Below are 16,714 nucleotides of genomic sequence, written 5' to 3' on the forward strand. Positions count from 1 at the left end.
AAAAAAATAATCGTTTGTCCACTTCTGGTTAAATACCCTGCATTCTGAATCAATTTTTCTCTTACCTAACATTTTCGCCATTATTCCGTTATCTCTGGAATAGAATGTCACGTAACTGACAATATTGCTCTTGGTCAATGCTCTTTTTTTCCCGCTCCTGTGTCACACACCAATGGCAACTTACCACTCTAGCCGGGACACCTTTTCAGCCCCGTTCTCAGTACAACTGCAATCAGATCAATGCGCGTGTACACAAAACAGTCACTGGATACCACACTCATATGACATCACGTTATATATGCGTGTACGAAATAGTTACTAACTAATAGTTAATAATGAAAATAGTTCATAGCTAAGGAACATTTTATTGCAAAAGCCCAACTTTATCATTAAATACAAATACACATATAAGAAAAAAAAATCTAAATGCGTCTCTGGTATTGTTCAGGGGGCCGGGCCAAATGTGGGGGCGGGCCGTATCCAGCCTGCGGGCCTTAGTTTGGGGACCACTGCTCTAATGTAAAATGAGAGCAGAATCAGGAGTTAACAGGAAGGGAGGCATTTTTAAAATGTCAAACTGTCAAACCAAAGCAGTTAAAATCACCAAGGCAACCTCTGATTGCAGGAAAGGTGCTACACAGGTTGATCAAATGACCTGATTAGAGACTCTGATATCTGTGGTGTTTATCAACCACTTTGCTGACATTTCTGTCAAAGTCCAGCTAAACACTACTCCAACACTAAATACGCACAATGATTTACACACATTTCAACAGTTTTTACTGGAAATATGTTTCAGTCTCATTTTATTCAGGAAAGATTTGGCAGTTGATTTCAGTTTGTCATTCTAACTGATGTTCGTCCATCCAGAAGGAGAAACGTCCCATTCAGGTGGACACGATATCTCAGTAATGCCTTGACGGAACTTCATCAAATTTGGCACAATTGTTCACTTAGATTGATTAGATTTTGGTGGTCAAGGTCAAGGTCACAGTCACCTCACAAATAATGATTTTGGTCTCGTGAACGTCATATCTCCAGAATCTCCTGAAGGCAATCCCTTCAAATTTTGCACAAATGTCCATGTGGACTCCCTGATGAAGTGATTAGACTTTGGTGGTCAAATGTCAAAGGTAAAGGTCATGGTGACCTCTGCTTACACTTTTTAGCCATTACTAACACAGACAGAGTTAGTTGCAACTCCATTTTAAATGTTAGTTTCAGGCATTTGACAATGAAGCTCAGCTTCAGATTTTTCTCAGCAGCCAGCAAAACAGTTTAGCTTCAGCTTGGGCAGAAGCAGCAATCCCACTGCGATTTCTCAGGATATTGCATTGTCTAGTGTTATATGTAATTATGCCAGCATAAAAGATGGTATGCCACTAAGAACTGGTATATGAGAATAAAAAACTGGTATATACTGAGAATATACTGAGAGAGGAGCCAGAATTCAGTCTCAGTGTGACTGGTGGCCTGTGTCCTCCACGCTCATGTTAACAATTAAAAAACTACATGTTATAAACTTGAGTTCTCCCTGTAAAGGCACCAGATGTGGAATCCTCAAACTTAGTATAGCTGCTTTAATATTTATGAGACATAATATTAACATAAATAAAAGTGAGCTTGACTAATAATTTGAGAACTTTTCTGAACCTCATTAATGTTGTGAGTGATTAGTTGTTGATATCATGTTTGTCATTTACAGCTGAACTCAGAGAATGAACTGGACCTGTTGAGCATCTTACCAAAAGGATGGCAGCCGGATTTCCCCCCCACTTTTTACCCCTACATGTTGATGCCATCTACTCGGGCCACCTTCCTGGCCCGGAGGTACCGCTTCATCATTGAGCTGGACCTCAGCCCCTCCACTGGGATTGTGGTGAGACTTTAACACAGTGTGGTTGTTTGTTAGCTTGTTTCCTAAATTAATGCTGTCAACAGATGAGAATGTTCAGGAGTGTGTCAGGAGTGTTCTTTATCCCAGCAACCACAAATTCATCATCACATTTGTGTCAGTTATTTGCTTTGTTTTTCACGATAGAAAAGTATTTCTTTTTGTGTCTGTAATATCTACAGAATATCTGGTATTAGCAATTACATTAAAATCTCAGTAAATTTCCATTCTGTGCTTGAGTTGTAATTATAATTTTATAGTTTGTATTGTACAGGTCAGAGTCACACTGCACTGGAAAAAATCATTTATGTCTTGGGTCGTCTCTTTTTTTTTTATTTTAGGCATTTTTGCCTTTATTTGGATTCCTTTATTCAGTGAAAGATAGACAGGAAGGTCAAGGAGAGAGAGAGGGGATGACATGCAGCAAAGGGCCGGGGGACGGACTAGAACCCATGGGCAATAGTCATGGTTAGGACTAAGCCTGTGGTACACGCTCTACGCGGTGAGCCACTGAGGCGCCCCATGTCTTGGGTCTTTTTAAGAATGCAGGCAGCATGACCACTTTAGTCCTGACTAAAATGTTGGATTTTGTGCAGACATTCATCCACACAGGATGAACTTTTATCTGGTGCCATCATCAGTAAAGAGGTTCAGATTTGTCCGGTGCTCAGAAGCCAGAGCTTTGGCTTTGCAGTGAGACTTTGATGAAAATGAGCCACAGAGGAGTTGGTAGATGAGTAGATTTATGTATGGAGTCTGTTGTCCACCAGAAAGAAGTCTTTTCTCAAATACAACTGATGCACAGGGGGGAAAAGGCAAATAGTTTACTCTCAGGGTTTTTGAATCTTCAGGGGTTCGTCCAGAGAGGGGGGACAGATAAAGTCTCCTCCAGTCTGGAAATGTCACTAAAGAAATTAGCATCATCCCACATAGAGCCATAAACACAAGCTAAAACCACTGGTGTGTTAGAAAGCACCACTTCAGCAAGAATACTCTAGGAGGTGGAGAAGTACAACATCTGTTTATGGAAAATATGCCAAAATTGCAGAGTAAATTTAAAATGGCCGACTTCCTGTGGGGTTTAGGGCACAGCTCCAAGAGGTTTTTTCCAGAGTTTTGGGTTGTTACATGTGTCTACTGAATTTCACACATGAAACATACTGTGTGCAGGTGTACTTAAAAGAGCAAATACTGCAAATACTGATCTGATTCGGGTTTTTTCTCTTTACTGCACTTTAATAAAGAAGCTAAAATTATTCATGGCATTAATGAAATGAAATGTTTGCTCAGTACTGTGTAAGTAGCAAGAAATGTTTGAGGTCATTTAGAGAGTGGTACAATTATAAAGTTTGTCCACCCGAGGAAACTGAAAACTCTCACTACCGATCTTGGTCACAGTTCTTCTCTTTACTTGTGTTGTGCAGGATGACAGCACAGGAGAGATGATCTTCGATGAGGTGTTTCACGCCCTGTCCAGGTGTCTGGCTGGTCTTGCTCTACCATTCAAAGTCCCTGGAACTGATCAGCTCTTCAAGCCAAAGATCTTCATCACCATCTTGGCATACTCATCAATTATTGACCTCACTTCCCATCAGGTCTGAGGACAATAGCTCACATGTGATCCTCTTCTTGTTTACAGTAGATGTTATTTCAGTCCTCTGACAGCCTGGTTCCCTTCAGGTTTTGGTGCAGGGCTGTCAGCTTGATCGAACAGACCTGGATGAGTTCCTGCACCACATCTATCAGAAGCTCAGAGCAGTGGAGAGCAACATCGCAGAAGTCTTGCATCAGCAGCATGAACAGGCAAGTGCACATCAACAGTATCTACACTGTCTTTCTGTCTTTTAAAATCCCCTTAAAAAATACATATCACAGTTTTTACAAAACAAATGTAAACAGTTTGAAATAAATATTTTATATTATTATATTTAATATTAATGTTACCAGCATCAGCCTCTCCAAAATCTTTATCACTAGAGCTGGTGATATTCTACATTCTTATCTCAACAAATCCCGTGTGCAGGCTCAAACCAACTAACATGTACTGTGTGTATTCACAGTCTGATGTATTGTTTGACACAACATGAAGCAGTGAAGCTATGTGTATCGTTCAGTTATTTATTTGTCACAAATTAAATTATTTGTATCGGAGCAGCTTAGATTCTGTATTATTATTTTGTAAAGAAGAAAGGTAACCCCCACCCTGCGTCAGATACTACCACTAATAGAATCAGAGTAGAATAGAAATAGGTTTTTCTAAAGCCCTGCTGACTTGCAGCCTGATGTCACCATCCACTGGTCGTGAATGTTGATGAAAACATAGACCAACGTTTTTCTTTTCCTGTGCCTTAAGTCCATGGAGCCATTCCAAAACTCAGGTCTCCCTAGCAACAAACTGGATGACCAGCCCCACAGGAAACAGGGTGTTTCCATGGTGTCAGCTGATATGGGTCTGGTCAGCATGGTACGCCAGGGCATCCTGGCCCTTCAGTTGCTGCCTCCAAATTCCAGTGCAGGTATGTTTGCTTCAAATGCCCAGGGTTGTCGTTGTGCCAGGTTCTCCATCAAGGGTTTTTCTAAAGAGTTCGAGTCCTTCCCTAGAACCTCTTTGACCAAGTTCAAACATCCTCCAATAGTGAAAGTTTAGAAAACCTTTTATTACAACTTCAAACTCCACCACATACCAGAAAGTGTGCTTAGAGATGACAATAGAAACTCCTCTGTACACTGAGTGTGAGTGTGTGCGTTCGTGAGCGTCTACTTGCATGTGATTTGTGAAGTTGCAGTGTGTTGAGTGTAAATCTTCAAATGAACTAGGCCATCCAGCCACTTCTGAAGTGTCAGAGCTTCCTACTGTCTGCAGCCAAGGAACACTGTCTTGTTGTAGTCTTGACATGATGAGTTGTACAGTTGGAAGTAACAGTGCTCACTCTCAGACAGTCTGTCTTTGAGCACGTTCATGCCGTTGCAGTCACTTCCTCTCATGACAGCAGTATCATGGAAAAAGAATGAAAAGCTTGAGAGAGAAGTTCAGATTACTTTCACACAATAGAAGCAGATTGGAATTCTATCAGAGTTCATCATTCATCACTCAGAATTGAGTTATGAATTTAATGTGTGTGTTCCAGGTATCATTATAATCACAGACGGAGTGACCAGTGTTCCTGATGTAGCAGTGTGTGAAACCCTGCTGAACCAGCTCAGGAGTGGAACCATCGCCTGCTCCTTTGTGCAGGTACAGAGGATAACACGTTAATGTTGTTTGTTCAGCTTCATTTTTCAAGTGGAATGTCACAAAATATTCATGAGTGACTGTTGCCAGGTCTCAGTTCGGTCCTGTAGGTGTATGCTGTATTTGTGGGGTTGTCTTTTTATTGGTGCCTTAAGACATGTTAGGAATGAAAAGAAATGCTTACACACTAATATTCTTTACAGGTTACTCTGTGCTCTATATTCCATGTAAACACTTCCTGAATATGATGAACATCAGGGTAGAATTCATAACATTGTACTCAATGGTTCTGTCTGTTATAGAAAAAAGGTTCTGCAATGAACATGACTCTGTATCTTGATCCAGAGTGGAGGAGACTTGTAGAAGCTGCCAACACTCTGAATTGTGTTTGTGCTTTCCCAGGTTGGCGGTGCGTACTCCTATGACTGCAGCTTTGGATACATCCCCAACGTGGAGTTGATGAAGTTCATCTCATTAGCCACCTTTGGCTCGTACTTGCCGAGCTGCCCTGAAGTGGACCTGAACAGCCAGGAGATGAACGCCTACCACAAGGCCTTCTTAACCTACTCCTTCCTCAAGACCCCTGAGTCCATGAATTCAGAGTACTTCTGTGGTGAGACAGCTACACATGAGATAAGCTGTGACACTGAGTCTGTTTCTAGGTTATTACTTGACTGACAGAGAGATTTATTTTTTGATTTGTCAACTTTCTTTATTTAACTAAAGTCAATTTTAAATTTACAATGTGTGAAAAAAAGAAATATTGCACTCACCAAATAAAAAAACACTGACAAAAAAAACCCCCAAATAATAAATAAATAATATCATATAGATATGTACACAAATAGAGACAGAGAGAGAGCAATACAAAGGTAGATAGAAAGATAGAGAGAGACGGAGAGAGAGACAGGGAGGATTTATTTTTAGGACATTTCCATTATCGTTACTTTACATACAATTTATTGGTACTGATGATGGTGATGATGATATTGATGATGATGAAAATGATGATAAATAGGTCTCCTAACTACGTCACTGTGTTGTAGTTTCCCAGCACAAACTGTTCAATGAGCACCTGGTGTCAGCCAGTGGAAACCCTGCCCTGGTGATGAGGAGGAAGAAGCACACAGAGAAGGAAGTCCATGCTCATTTAATCAGCATTGTGTCTGTGCGACTGAGAGAAGGCTACACCATCAGAGAGATAAGCCTCACCAAAGGTAAACACCTGTCTGTAGTGCAAGATGAAAACGAAATGAGAGCTTGGAGACATAATAATGAGGCTCATGATCTCTGCAGGTGGGACTCAGCTGGAGGTGAAGCTGGTGTTGTTATGGAAACACAACATGCATATTGAGTACCTGGCAGCCGCCTGCTGGCCACTGGACCCCGCCAAGAGAACCACGAGGGTGGAGGTGACAATGGAGGGAAGCTATGACATCCTCCATGACATCAGCTGCACCCAGAGGAAACCCATCACTAGCCCATACCGCACCTCTGTCATCCGCCGCTTCTGGAACACACTGCAGAGGTAAAACAACACATGTCTGCTCCAGCATTAGAATACAACATGTAATGATACATTTCATAGAGATTGATTGTCCACCAATTAATGTGTGTCCTTCCAGCATCAACCAGACTGATCAGATGTTGGTGCACCTCCAGGCGTTTAATTCAATTCCTGAGAACTACATGATCCCTGAGAGCACCAAAAACGGAGTTCCTCTGTTTTACATCCCCCCTGGATCTACTACTCCGGTACTGTGCAGACCTTTACTGATCCTGCGTCACCACAATGTTGAGAACCTGGGCTGTCTGGTCTGAGAGAGTGTCTTTTTTGGTATATACTAGAGTATGAATTTCTGCACATAATGACTTTAAGCTGTAGGTGGAAAAAAGTGCAAAATCTACCAGACATGATCTAAAGCAGCTGCCACTTCCGGTTTATGAAACTGGACTGTAATTCAATAGGTTTCAGTAGCAAAGGTGTCAAAAGTGACACCTTGGGGTTTGAGAGGTTGCTGTTGTTATTCTAGTCTTAAAAGTATACAGGATGTTTGACCTGAAATCCATGGTCCAACTCTGAAAGTTTCCAGGAGCTTTGTAATTCTTTATTCATTTCCTGATTGGAAAGTAATTGATATGAAGGGATTTTGTCTTATTGTCAATAAATATCATGCGCAGACTCAAACCAACAGTGAATATCTCCCCTGCTGTGTGAGTCTCACCTCCTGATCATCTCAGTCATCTGAACCACAGAGCTCCTCTGTTTCCAGAAACTATTAGAACCCATCAGTGAGCCATTGTTACACATGTTCCTTCATCACCATGAACACACACACAAACTCTGGTTTACATTGACTTAATCCCACACACAAGTCCTGCTGCCATAAATAATCAATGGAACACCAGGGCTGGATGGAGATATAAGCCTTTTCTACCATCGATCCTCATGGGAAATGTCAACTCCCTGGCCAACAAGTGTGATGAACTGGAGGCACTTGTGAAGAACCAGCGAGCATATTGTGAGTGTAGTCTAATGTTTTTCACGGAGACCTGGTTAAACAACAACACTCCTGACCGTTGTGTGGATTTACAGGCTTCACTGCAGTACAAGTGGACAGAGACACCAGAGCAAGTGTGAAGATTAAAGGTGGAGGAATGGTTCTGCTTGTGAACAATAAATTTTGCAACCTTGGTCACATCACAGTGAAGGAGAAGATCTGCTGTTGGGATATTGAACTGTTGGCAGTTGGTCTTAGACCGTACTATGTATTGAGGGAGTTGTCGCACATCGTCGCCATTGTATTTTACATTCAACCACTAGTAGAGCCTGCAGTCGCTCCACGGGACTGTTGCGAGAGTACAGACCCAACACCCTGATGCATTCATTGCAATATCGGGAAATTTTAACCATGTCACTCTCACCTCTCAACCTGACTCACTTCACCCAGTAAGTTGACTGTCTCAAAGGGAAAATAAGACACTTTTTTCAGGAATGGGCAGGAAAAGGAGTACAGGGACTCGACAATGGCCTTCAGTGAAACAAGCGACAAGAACTGCCTCCTTCTGAACACCTCCAAGACCAAGGAGATAGTCATAGACTTTCGGAGGTCTAGGCCCACCTTTCAGCCAGTCAACATTTGACAGAAGGCCCCCCTGCTGGGGCGGCAGCATGTCCGACATGAACACAAAGAGACTGGACAAGCTGGTCAAAAAGGCTGAGTCTGTGCTTGGCAGGAGTCTGGACTCACTCTGGACTGTTGTGGAGAGATGCATTCAATGTAAGATGGAGGCCATCTTGAACAATACCAACCATCCTCTCCACAACATTCTGGCAGGACAGAGGAGCAGCAACAGGTGCAGCAAACGTCTCATCTCACTGCACAGCAGAACAGAGAGGTTCAGGAGATCCTTGTTCCCACTGCCATCAGGCTATACAGCACCTCAACCAAATGAAGTGGACTAATCTAATTATTATTATTATTTTATTATTATTATTACTATCAACAATGAGCTAATGGACACATGAATTTCCCCTAGGGGATAAATAAAGTATCTATCTGTCTATCTATCTATGAGGAGTTTTTAGAGATTTTCATCTTCAGTAGGAACTAGTGAGCTCAGAGCTACAGAGAGGGCGGAGAGGTCAGAGAGTATAAAGAGACTAACACACTATTGGTTTTGGTGTTTTGATGAGACTTGTTGACAATAAGAAAAATAAAGAAAAATCCCATCATTATGACTTTAAACACCAAACAGCTGTAATGACAGTAATGAAATGAATGATGCTAATTCGCACCTTAATCCTTGTGTTCTCTCTGCTTTTCTTCTATTTACAAACCTCCCTCAACCGACTGACCTTTGGTTCCAGGTTCTGTCCCTGCAGCACAGCGGATCCAAAGACTCCCCTCAGTCTCAGTTTGCTTCCTACTGGAAGCCCATCCTCTCCATGGACGCCAACTTCTGGCAGAGATGGCTGCACATGCATCGCATCGCTATCATCCTCGAACATGACATGTGAGAAATATGTACTGTCCTTGTGTTTTATTTTGTAAAGGTGATGTGCACAGTCTGGATCATACTGTAGGTAACAGCTTCACTGGTACAAATTTGATGAGATGGAAGAGGGAGATCTGAAAGAGACAACGGAAAAGAATGTGTTTGTGTGGATGTAGGTCCATACAGGTGTATCAAGTTTCTATCTGCTGTACAGACTCATGGTATTTATCTAGTTATCTGCTACATATGTTTGGTTGTTTTCTTTGGTCTGTCAGTCCTTCATCACACTAATAGCTCTGTCCTTCCAGGCCTATCCCCAAACACCTGCACACAGCTGGAAACAACGGACGCTACAGCACCATTCAGTGTCGTATCTCTCACACTGCCCTCACGTCTCTGCTGAGGGACTGGAGCAGCTTTGTGCTGGTGGAGGGTTACTCATATGTTAAACTCATATACAGGTGAGACAGCAGAAACAGCATCAGCATCATTTTCATGCTCAAAATATATATCCCCATTAACTGGAACTGTGTTCTCCTCAGGGTATAGGTCTGTGGGTCACTGTTTCCCTACTTTGGTGTTGTGACCCCTCTAGAGATCTTAAGATAAATCTGAGGGGGAAACAAGATGATTGAAGGGATAGGAAAGAAAAATATGTATTTATGCTGCAAGATGTTACTCAAATGTTTTTTTCTTATGAAAAATTAAATATTCTCTTCAGACATTTAAATATCATTAAAATGCAATAATCCACGAGGGAAAAATAACTCTTTTGTTGAGCTGCTCTCAGTTCATGTCCACAGTAAGGCAGAGGCCAGGATGTTGATGACTTGTTTGGGTTGGTTATGACTGTCTAAGGTCACAGTCGTAAAACAGTCTTTAAAATGGGAAATTCATGTTGATAAACAATAATTCACCTAATTCTGTCTCGACAGTTCATCTGACCAGCCTCCCACATCCTTCTACCTGGTTCGCCTCATCTCCAAGACGCCCTGCATGGTGCTGCGCCTAGGCTTCCCTATTGGTACTCCAGCCCATGTTAGAAACAAGGTACAGAGAGTGGATTATAATTATAGAATCAGCACTTTTACTAACAACTGTGTCTGCAGCAGATCCTTATGAACATGGCGCTGTTCAGTGTTTGCTGTAGACGGTGTCAGAGTTGTTGGTGCCAGCCTGTTTGTGGTGGTGATGTATTGGATGACATCAGACTGCATAATGTTAATAGAGAGTAACTACAGGCTGTCTGATTTTGATGATTGTATGTCTATTGTATTTATTTTGCTTCACAGGCTAAATATTGTCTGTTAGAAGATAATACAGCAGCTGACGGACATGTTAACTCAAGGACGACTTACTAGATTTTTCTGGGGCTTTCATGGTCTTTATCATTTGAAGACTGTTGGTTAGAAGGTTTGCCAACTCCATCTGCTGATAAAGATCTTACAAAAGTTAGCAAGTGCATGTTAAGATTCTTTTGTCAAACTAATGTTTCCAGGTGTGACCCATGACGCTCAACATCAGGTGCATTTAACTTTACATGCTGAATGATTTGTCCTTTCATAACATCTCTGTCTGTCAACAGATTGTGGATGAGCTGCGAGAGCAGATCCTCAAACTCCGCTTCCCTCACCGTGTTCAGAACAAAGAGGCCACCCCCAAGACCAAGAGGAAGATTGTTGGCCATCCGTCTCCATCTAAATCCCCTTCCATCCCTGCTCCCAAACTAGCACTGTCAGACAGACCATGTGTGGTGGTGCTCAATAAGCCCCTAGAGAAGCTGCTCATAAGGTCAGTGCATGATACACCATGAAACCAAATAAAGACCCAGGTTCCACAGGACATGTGTGCACTGCCATTTATCTCTCTCTTTTTTAATTTTACTGTACTGTGAAAGGTTTTGGCATGGTTACTTCAGATGAGTTCACCTGTGATGTGTACCTTGATCAAAGACACCACATTGTGTCCTCTGTGAGGGACGAGGCTGAACCAGTTGTAATGAACTGTGTGAACTGTGGATGCTTTGCAGGTACGAGAAGTTGCCCCTGGACTTCAGGACTCCCTTCATTTTAAACATGGAGAATTTTCTGCAGCCCTCCAACAGTGCAGTGCCACTCAGCATGGCAGCCAACCGGACCGCCTCCTCCACCCTGGCCTCTCTGTCCCGCTACTTCCTGCACCAGCGCTGGGTGTGGGCCGTGCAGAGCAGCCAAGGTCCAGCTGTTGCCATGCAAGCTGTTGCTCATATCCTGTCCATGCTCTCAGAGTGAGTTCACACACTTTGTTTGTTTCATGACATATTCAAAGTCGGTTTGTTCATATGAGTGTCAGAAATGTTTACCCTTTGTTCTATTTTCTGAATCATTCTAGAAATTAAAATAATCAATTCTAATAATCAATAATCAGTACTGTTTTCATACATTAATAATTTTCAGTTCATTCAGTTGTGCCATGTTTTTCAGATGCTGTTATGGTAATATTAATGAAATTGGCACTTTCTTCAGTTGTTCACTGATACATTCACTGATGCACTGCAGCAGACATATAAAGAGTTAAACAACATTTGTTTGGTAAAGACATAAAGACAACAGCTGTATTGGTTTCATATGTGATGGACAGCTGCATTTGACTGTGTTGCTCTCTTCATGTCTGTGCAGCATCCGGATTTCAGAAGGCTTTCACTTTGCTGCCAGTGGAGAGGGCATAGTGAACATGGTGATCGAGCTTCCGATGAGGGTAAACAACAACACCACATCAAGTTTTTCTCCTCAGTTCTGTCATGTTTTTGCATGTTTTATTAGCAGTGGTTGTAATCAGCTTCCACTGAATGTGGTTTTATCCTCAGGGGATGTCAGAAGACACGGACAGAGAGAGCCACTCCTGTATCGTTCAGTACATCTTGTTTCCTCCTCACTCCACCTCCACCAAGGACAGGTGAGACCAGCAGCCATCACCTGCATAGAACACCTGCATAGAACTCACTACTGACAGTACAGTCAGTAGTGAGTGATGTATCAGTCCTGCTCCAACAGACATGGAAGCTGTTGCTTGAAGCAGTTCACATTCTTCACAATGTTCAAAGAAACATATGTCCGTCTTAGTCATGCTTTTCCACACGTAACTGAAAATTGACATCCCCCTTCTTAACTCCACCATCAAAGCTCTGATTGGTCAACAACACACTGCATCGCTGTCTGCCACAGTGTTGCTTTTGATACTAACATCAGAGTCCCACCAGACTGGCCAAACCATATAGTGTACAATTCAGACCCAAGAATACAAAAAAAAACTCCCCTTACTGATTTACAGTCCCTCAAGTAGAGCCAGGAACCAGGTGAAGTCACCTGCTGATGTGAACACCTAGAGACTGTTGGCCACCCCCCGAAAGAGTGGTTATAACACAAACGTTTGGTCTGCAAAGCTTAGCCTCCACACTGACCCACCTACATGAGTGCTGGCAGTGCTTTGTATTATGACTGAGCTCGAGTCCAAATAGACAAGAAACATATTTCACTGCTAAACATTTCCTGTAGTTCTTTTTCATAATGTTCTGTTCGGCGACGAGACAACTTCTCCCAGTCTTCCCGGAGCTGCTAATGGAGATGGCGCATCCATGGAAAGACTGCCCGAATAGGAAGCCGATACCCGGTGCCTCATCCCTCGACTGTGAAATGATGGAGAGCCTGGATCTCTTGCATATGCCTCCGATGGAGCTGCTGGTCACGGCACACCTCCATTCTCGGCTCTCATTGTCATCCCGAAGCCCTACACTGCCCTCTGAGTTGGACCGGTTTCAGGGAACCTAATGTTCTCTCACCCCTCACTGCGTACCAAGCGGAGATATGTGATGAGTACGAGAGAACCCAGGACCCATGTTCACTGGAGGAAATACCAGTCATCTTTGACTTGTTCAACGCTGCGTGGCCTAGGCCACGGGGAAAGCACTGGGAACCATGGTTTTACAGGAACAGGCGCGGTGGCTTAACCTCGCCAACCTGTTTGACAAAGAAGAAAACGATATCCTCGACATGCCAGTCGTCGTGGAGGGTACCTTCAGTTCTGCACTGGCCTCCATGAAGTCAAGTCAATTTTTATTTGTATAGTGCCAATTCACATGGCAAATTCAAATAGAGCAGGTCTAGACTTTCTCTTTCTGAGAGAGAGAGAGAGAGAGAGAGAGAGAGAGAGAGAGAGAGAGAGAGAGAGAGAGAGAGAGACCTTTGCACAGGCAGGAGAATGGACAAGATTAACTGACTTGATTAAAGGGCGTAAGGCATTTTTCACGGTTAAAGGTTTACCTGGCAGCAATTGCCGCCAGTCATGTGGGATTTGGAAGTAAAACTGTGAGCCAGCACCCGCTGGTGGGCCGTTTTATGAAGAGGGCTTGCAGGCTTCTCCCTGTCTCCAGTACGCTGGTGCCCCCATGGGATTTGCCTGTGGTTCTGGAGGGACTGAAGGGCCCCTTCGTTTGAACTGCTGGAGGAAGCAAACTTGAAACATCTGTCTCTGAAGACAGTATTGTTGCTAGCGCTTGCTTCAGCCAAACGCACGAGCGATATCCATGCGCTCTCAGTGGACCCTTCATGCGCTCAGTTTGCCCCAGGGAATGTACAGATGACATTGAAACTCAATCCAGCCGTTGTGCCTAAAGTGGTTGGCTCATGTTTTCCTGTTAACCTTGTGGCTTTAGCTGTCTCACCTGGAGAGCAGAAGTCACACACATTGTGTCCGGTTTATACTGTGCGCACTTACATGGATGAGACGAGGGATTTCAGATGCAGCAATCAGCTGTTCGTTTCCTTGGCTAATCCTCGTAATGGAAAAACTGCCACCTATTCAGGGGAGTTTCTGTTCAGGGCATTTTCTGCGACAGCGAGTTGGTCCTCGCCTCTCACTTTTGTCTGCTTTTATATGCTAGACGTCTCATCCTCGTGCGTGGCACGCAATTTTGGAGTTCTAACTGGACTCTCCTGCAGGTTGGTGGACGCTAGATAAGCTTGTCTTGCTACTGCATCCCATAGTGAGACATCCAACGGAATATTATGAAAAAGAACTTTGGGTTAATTACATAAACCCACTTCTTTGAGTAATATGAGTAAGATGTCTTGCTTGGGCGGGTGAGAAGAGGTTGCTTATTTGAATGGTGCTGTGGTCACCAGCCAATCAGGTAATAAGATGAGTGCTTCTGAGGGTCGCAGTGGGGCTTGCTCCCATAGTGAGACATCTGACTGATATTACTCAAAGAACTGGTGTTATGTAAATAACCTTAAGTTTCGGTTCATTTGTTCAGCTTGCTGTTTGTCATTCATCACTCTCCAGCTTCTCCACTGACGATGACAACGACACTGAGGTTGAGGCTGTAGACATGGACACAGAGCTGAACCTGGTGACAGAGTGCTGGGTGGAACCACAGAGCGGCACAGTGATGAACTGCATGGACCAGCATCGTCACCTCCAGGGCCTCAAGTACCAGGAGATCCCTCAGGCAGTGTGTATAACTAGTTCCTACAGCAGCAGAGTGATAGTTTTCCACAATCTGAGGGCAACAGTGTGAATCTGGGTGCATGCAGAGATCTGACTTTACTCTTACTGTGCATGTAATCTGCATGTTATCTATATGTAAAGTTATTTCTAATAAGAAGCATTAGAATTTGTTTAATAGTGACCCACTGTGTTGTTATAGATCTTCCCGAGGGACCTGACCTGTATGTCCACAATGATGACATTTGAGTATCTGAGCCAGCTGTGTCAGAATAAGGACCAGGTCTGCTCACTACCAGCTGGACTCAAGGGTGTGAGAGGTAATAAAACACTCAAATTCTCAACTAAAAACTATTATTAAAAGAGTCATGGCCAAGACACACAAATAAAATCAGGTCACTACTGATGACCAGGTGAAAAACACTGAAGGCTCACAAGATAAATTCAGTATCATGTACTTTTTCACTGTTTCTCTTCTATCACAGAAACACCATTTTTCACTAATACTGTGTTTACACATGTTATTCACTAAAACTACTAGCAAAGGCATGTATAATTACTTATAAATATTTTAGTCAGTTGATGGATAATGAAGTTGAAGTTTATAGTGAAACATATTTACAGGAATTTTTTAGGTTTATTAAAATGGAGGCAATTAGAAGAAACTAATGATTCCTGAAGTTTATGCTAATTTTACCAGTATATACGTGTTTACCAATACATGCTCCTCGCTGCTGCTGGCTTGGTCAAATATTGCATTCTTCTTGCTCTGTTTGAAAGTCTTTGACTTTCTGTTTCCTGTATGTATGCAGCTGAAGCTCTGGCCTCTGAGGACAGCATCCACATCGTTCCCTTTCAGTTTGACCTCATTCAGCTGCTCCCCAAGTGTCAGCAGGTCGAACTCTTCTTCCTCACATTCAGCACAGGTACTGTTCTCATGCTGTTCATCTTTCATAATGTTCTCATTCTGTTGATCTGTCATATTGTTCTCATACTGTTATCTGTCATACTGTTCTCATGCAGTCATCTTTCATACTGTTCTCATGCTGTTCATCTATCATACTGTTTTCATACAGTTATCTGTTATTCTTTTCTCATACTGTTCATCTATCATACTGTTTTCATACAGTCATCTGTCATACTGTTCTCATACTGTTCGTCTGTCATACTGTTCTTATACAGTCATTTTTCATACTGTTCTCATACAGTTATCTGTCATACTGTTCTCATACATTCATCTCTCATGCTGTCCCCGTACTGTTTATCTGTCCTACTGTTCTCATACAGTCATCTGTCATACTGTTCTCATACTGTTCATCTGTCATACTGTTCTCATACTGTTCATCTGTCATACTGTTCATCTGTCATGCTGTTCTCATACAATCATATGTCATACTGTTCTCATACTGTTCATCTGTCATACTGTTCTCATACTGTTCATCTGTCATACTGTTCTCATACTGTTCATCTGTCATACTGTTCTCATACTGTTCATCTGTCATACTGTTCATCTGTCATGCTGTTCTCATACAATCATCTGTCAAGCTGTTCTCATACAATCATCTGTCATACTGTTCTCATACATTCATCTCTCATGCTGTCCTCGTACTGTTTATCTGTCCTACTGTTCTCATACAGTCATCTGTCATACTGTTCTCATACATTCATCTCTCATGCTGTCCTCGTACTGTTCATCTGTCATACTGTTCTCATACTGTTCATCTGTCATACTGTTCATCTGTCATGCTGTTCTCATACAATCATCTGTCATACTGTTCTCATACTGTTCATCTGTCATACTGTTCATCTGTCATGCTGTTCTCATACAATCATCTGTCATGCTGTTCTCATACAATCATCTGTCATACTGTTCATCTGTCATGCTGTTCTCATACAATCATCTGTCATGCTGTTCTCATACAATCATCTGTCATACTGTTCTCATACATTCATCTCTCATGCTGTCCTCGTACTGTTTATCTGTCCTACTGTTCTCATACAGTCATCTGTCATACTGTTCTCATACAGTTATCTGTCATACTGTTCTCATACAGTTATCTGTCATACTGTTCTCATACATTCATCTCTCATGCTGTCCCCGTACTGTT

General features: G+C 42.6%; 1 protein-coding gene across 1 annotated transcript in view; it reads left to right on the top strand.

The window, feature by feature from the left end:
* The window catches only part of szt2 (SZT2 subunit of KICSTOR complex), a 113,997-nt gene that overhangs the window by 11,397 nt on the left and 85,886 nt on the right, over positions 1-16,714 (top strand). Inside the window, exons 3-21 of the mRNA XM_087170198.1 lie at positions 1,706-1,879; positions 3,319-3,489; positions 3,575-3,697; positions 4,248-4,410; positions 5,023-5,129; positions 5,529-5,739; positions 6,173-6,343; positions 6,423-6,654; positions 6,752-6,881; positions 8,998-9,143; positions 9,434-9,586; positions 10,061-10,175; positions 10,711-10,916; positions 11,155-11,391; positions 11,783-11,861; positions 11,971-12,059; positions 14,445-14,613; positions 14,809-14,926; positions 15,419-15,532. Of these exons, the coding sequence (XP_087026324.1) occupies positions 1,706-1,879; positions 3,319-3,489; positions 3,575-3,697; positions 4,248-4,410; positions 5,023-5,129; positions 5,529-5,739; positions 6,173-6,343; positions 6,423-6,654; positions 6,752-6,881; positions 8,998-9,143; positions 9,434-9,586; positions 10,061-10,175; positions 10,711-10,916; positions 11,155-11,391; positions 11,783-11,861; positions 11,971-12,059; positions 14,445-14,613; positions 14,809-14,926; positions 15,419-15,532 (2,908 nt within the window). The remainder of the gene's footprint in view (positions 1-1,705; positions 1,880-3,318; positions 3,490-3,574; positions 3,698-4,247; positions 4,411-5,022; positions 5,130-5,528; positions 5,740-6,172; positions 6,344-6,422; positions 6,655-6,751; positions 6,882-8,997; positions 9,144-9,433; positions 9,587-10,060; positions 10,176-10,710; positions 10,917-11,154; positions 11,392-11,782; positions 11,862-11,970; positions 12,060-14,444; positions 14,614-14,808; positions 14,927-15,418; positions 15,533-16,714) is intronic.

This window comes from Seriola lalandi, unplaced genomic scaffold, assembly GCF_002814215.2.
Source record: "Seriola lalandi dorsalis isolate HSWRI2012SDOR001 ecotype SW California unplaced genomic scaffold, Sedor1 jcf7180002054933, whole genome shotgun sequence".
Taxonomy (NCBI): Eukaryota; Metazoa; Chordata; class Actinopteri; order Carangiformes; family Carangidae; genus Seriola; species Seriola lalandi.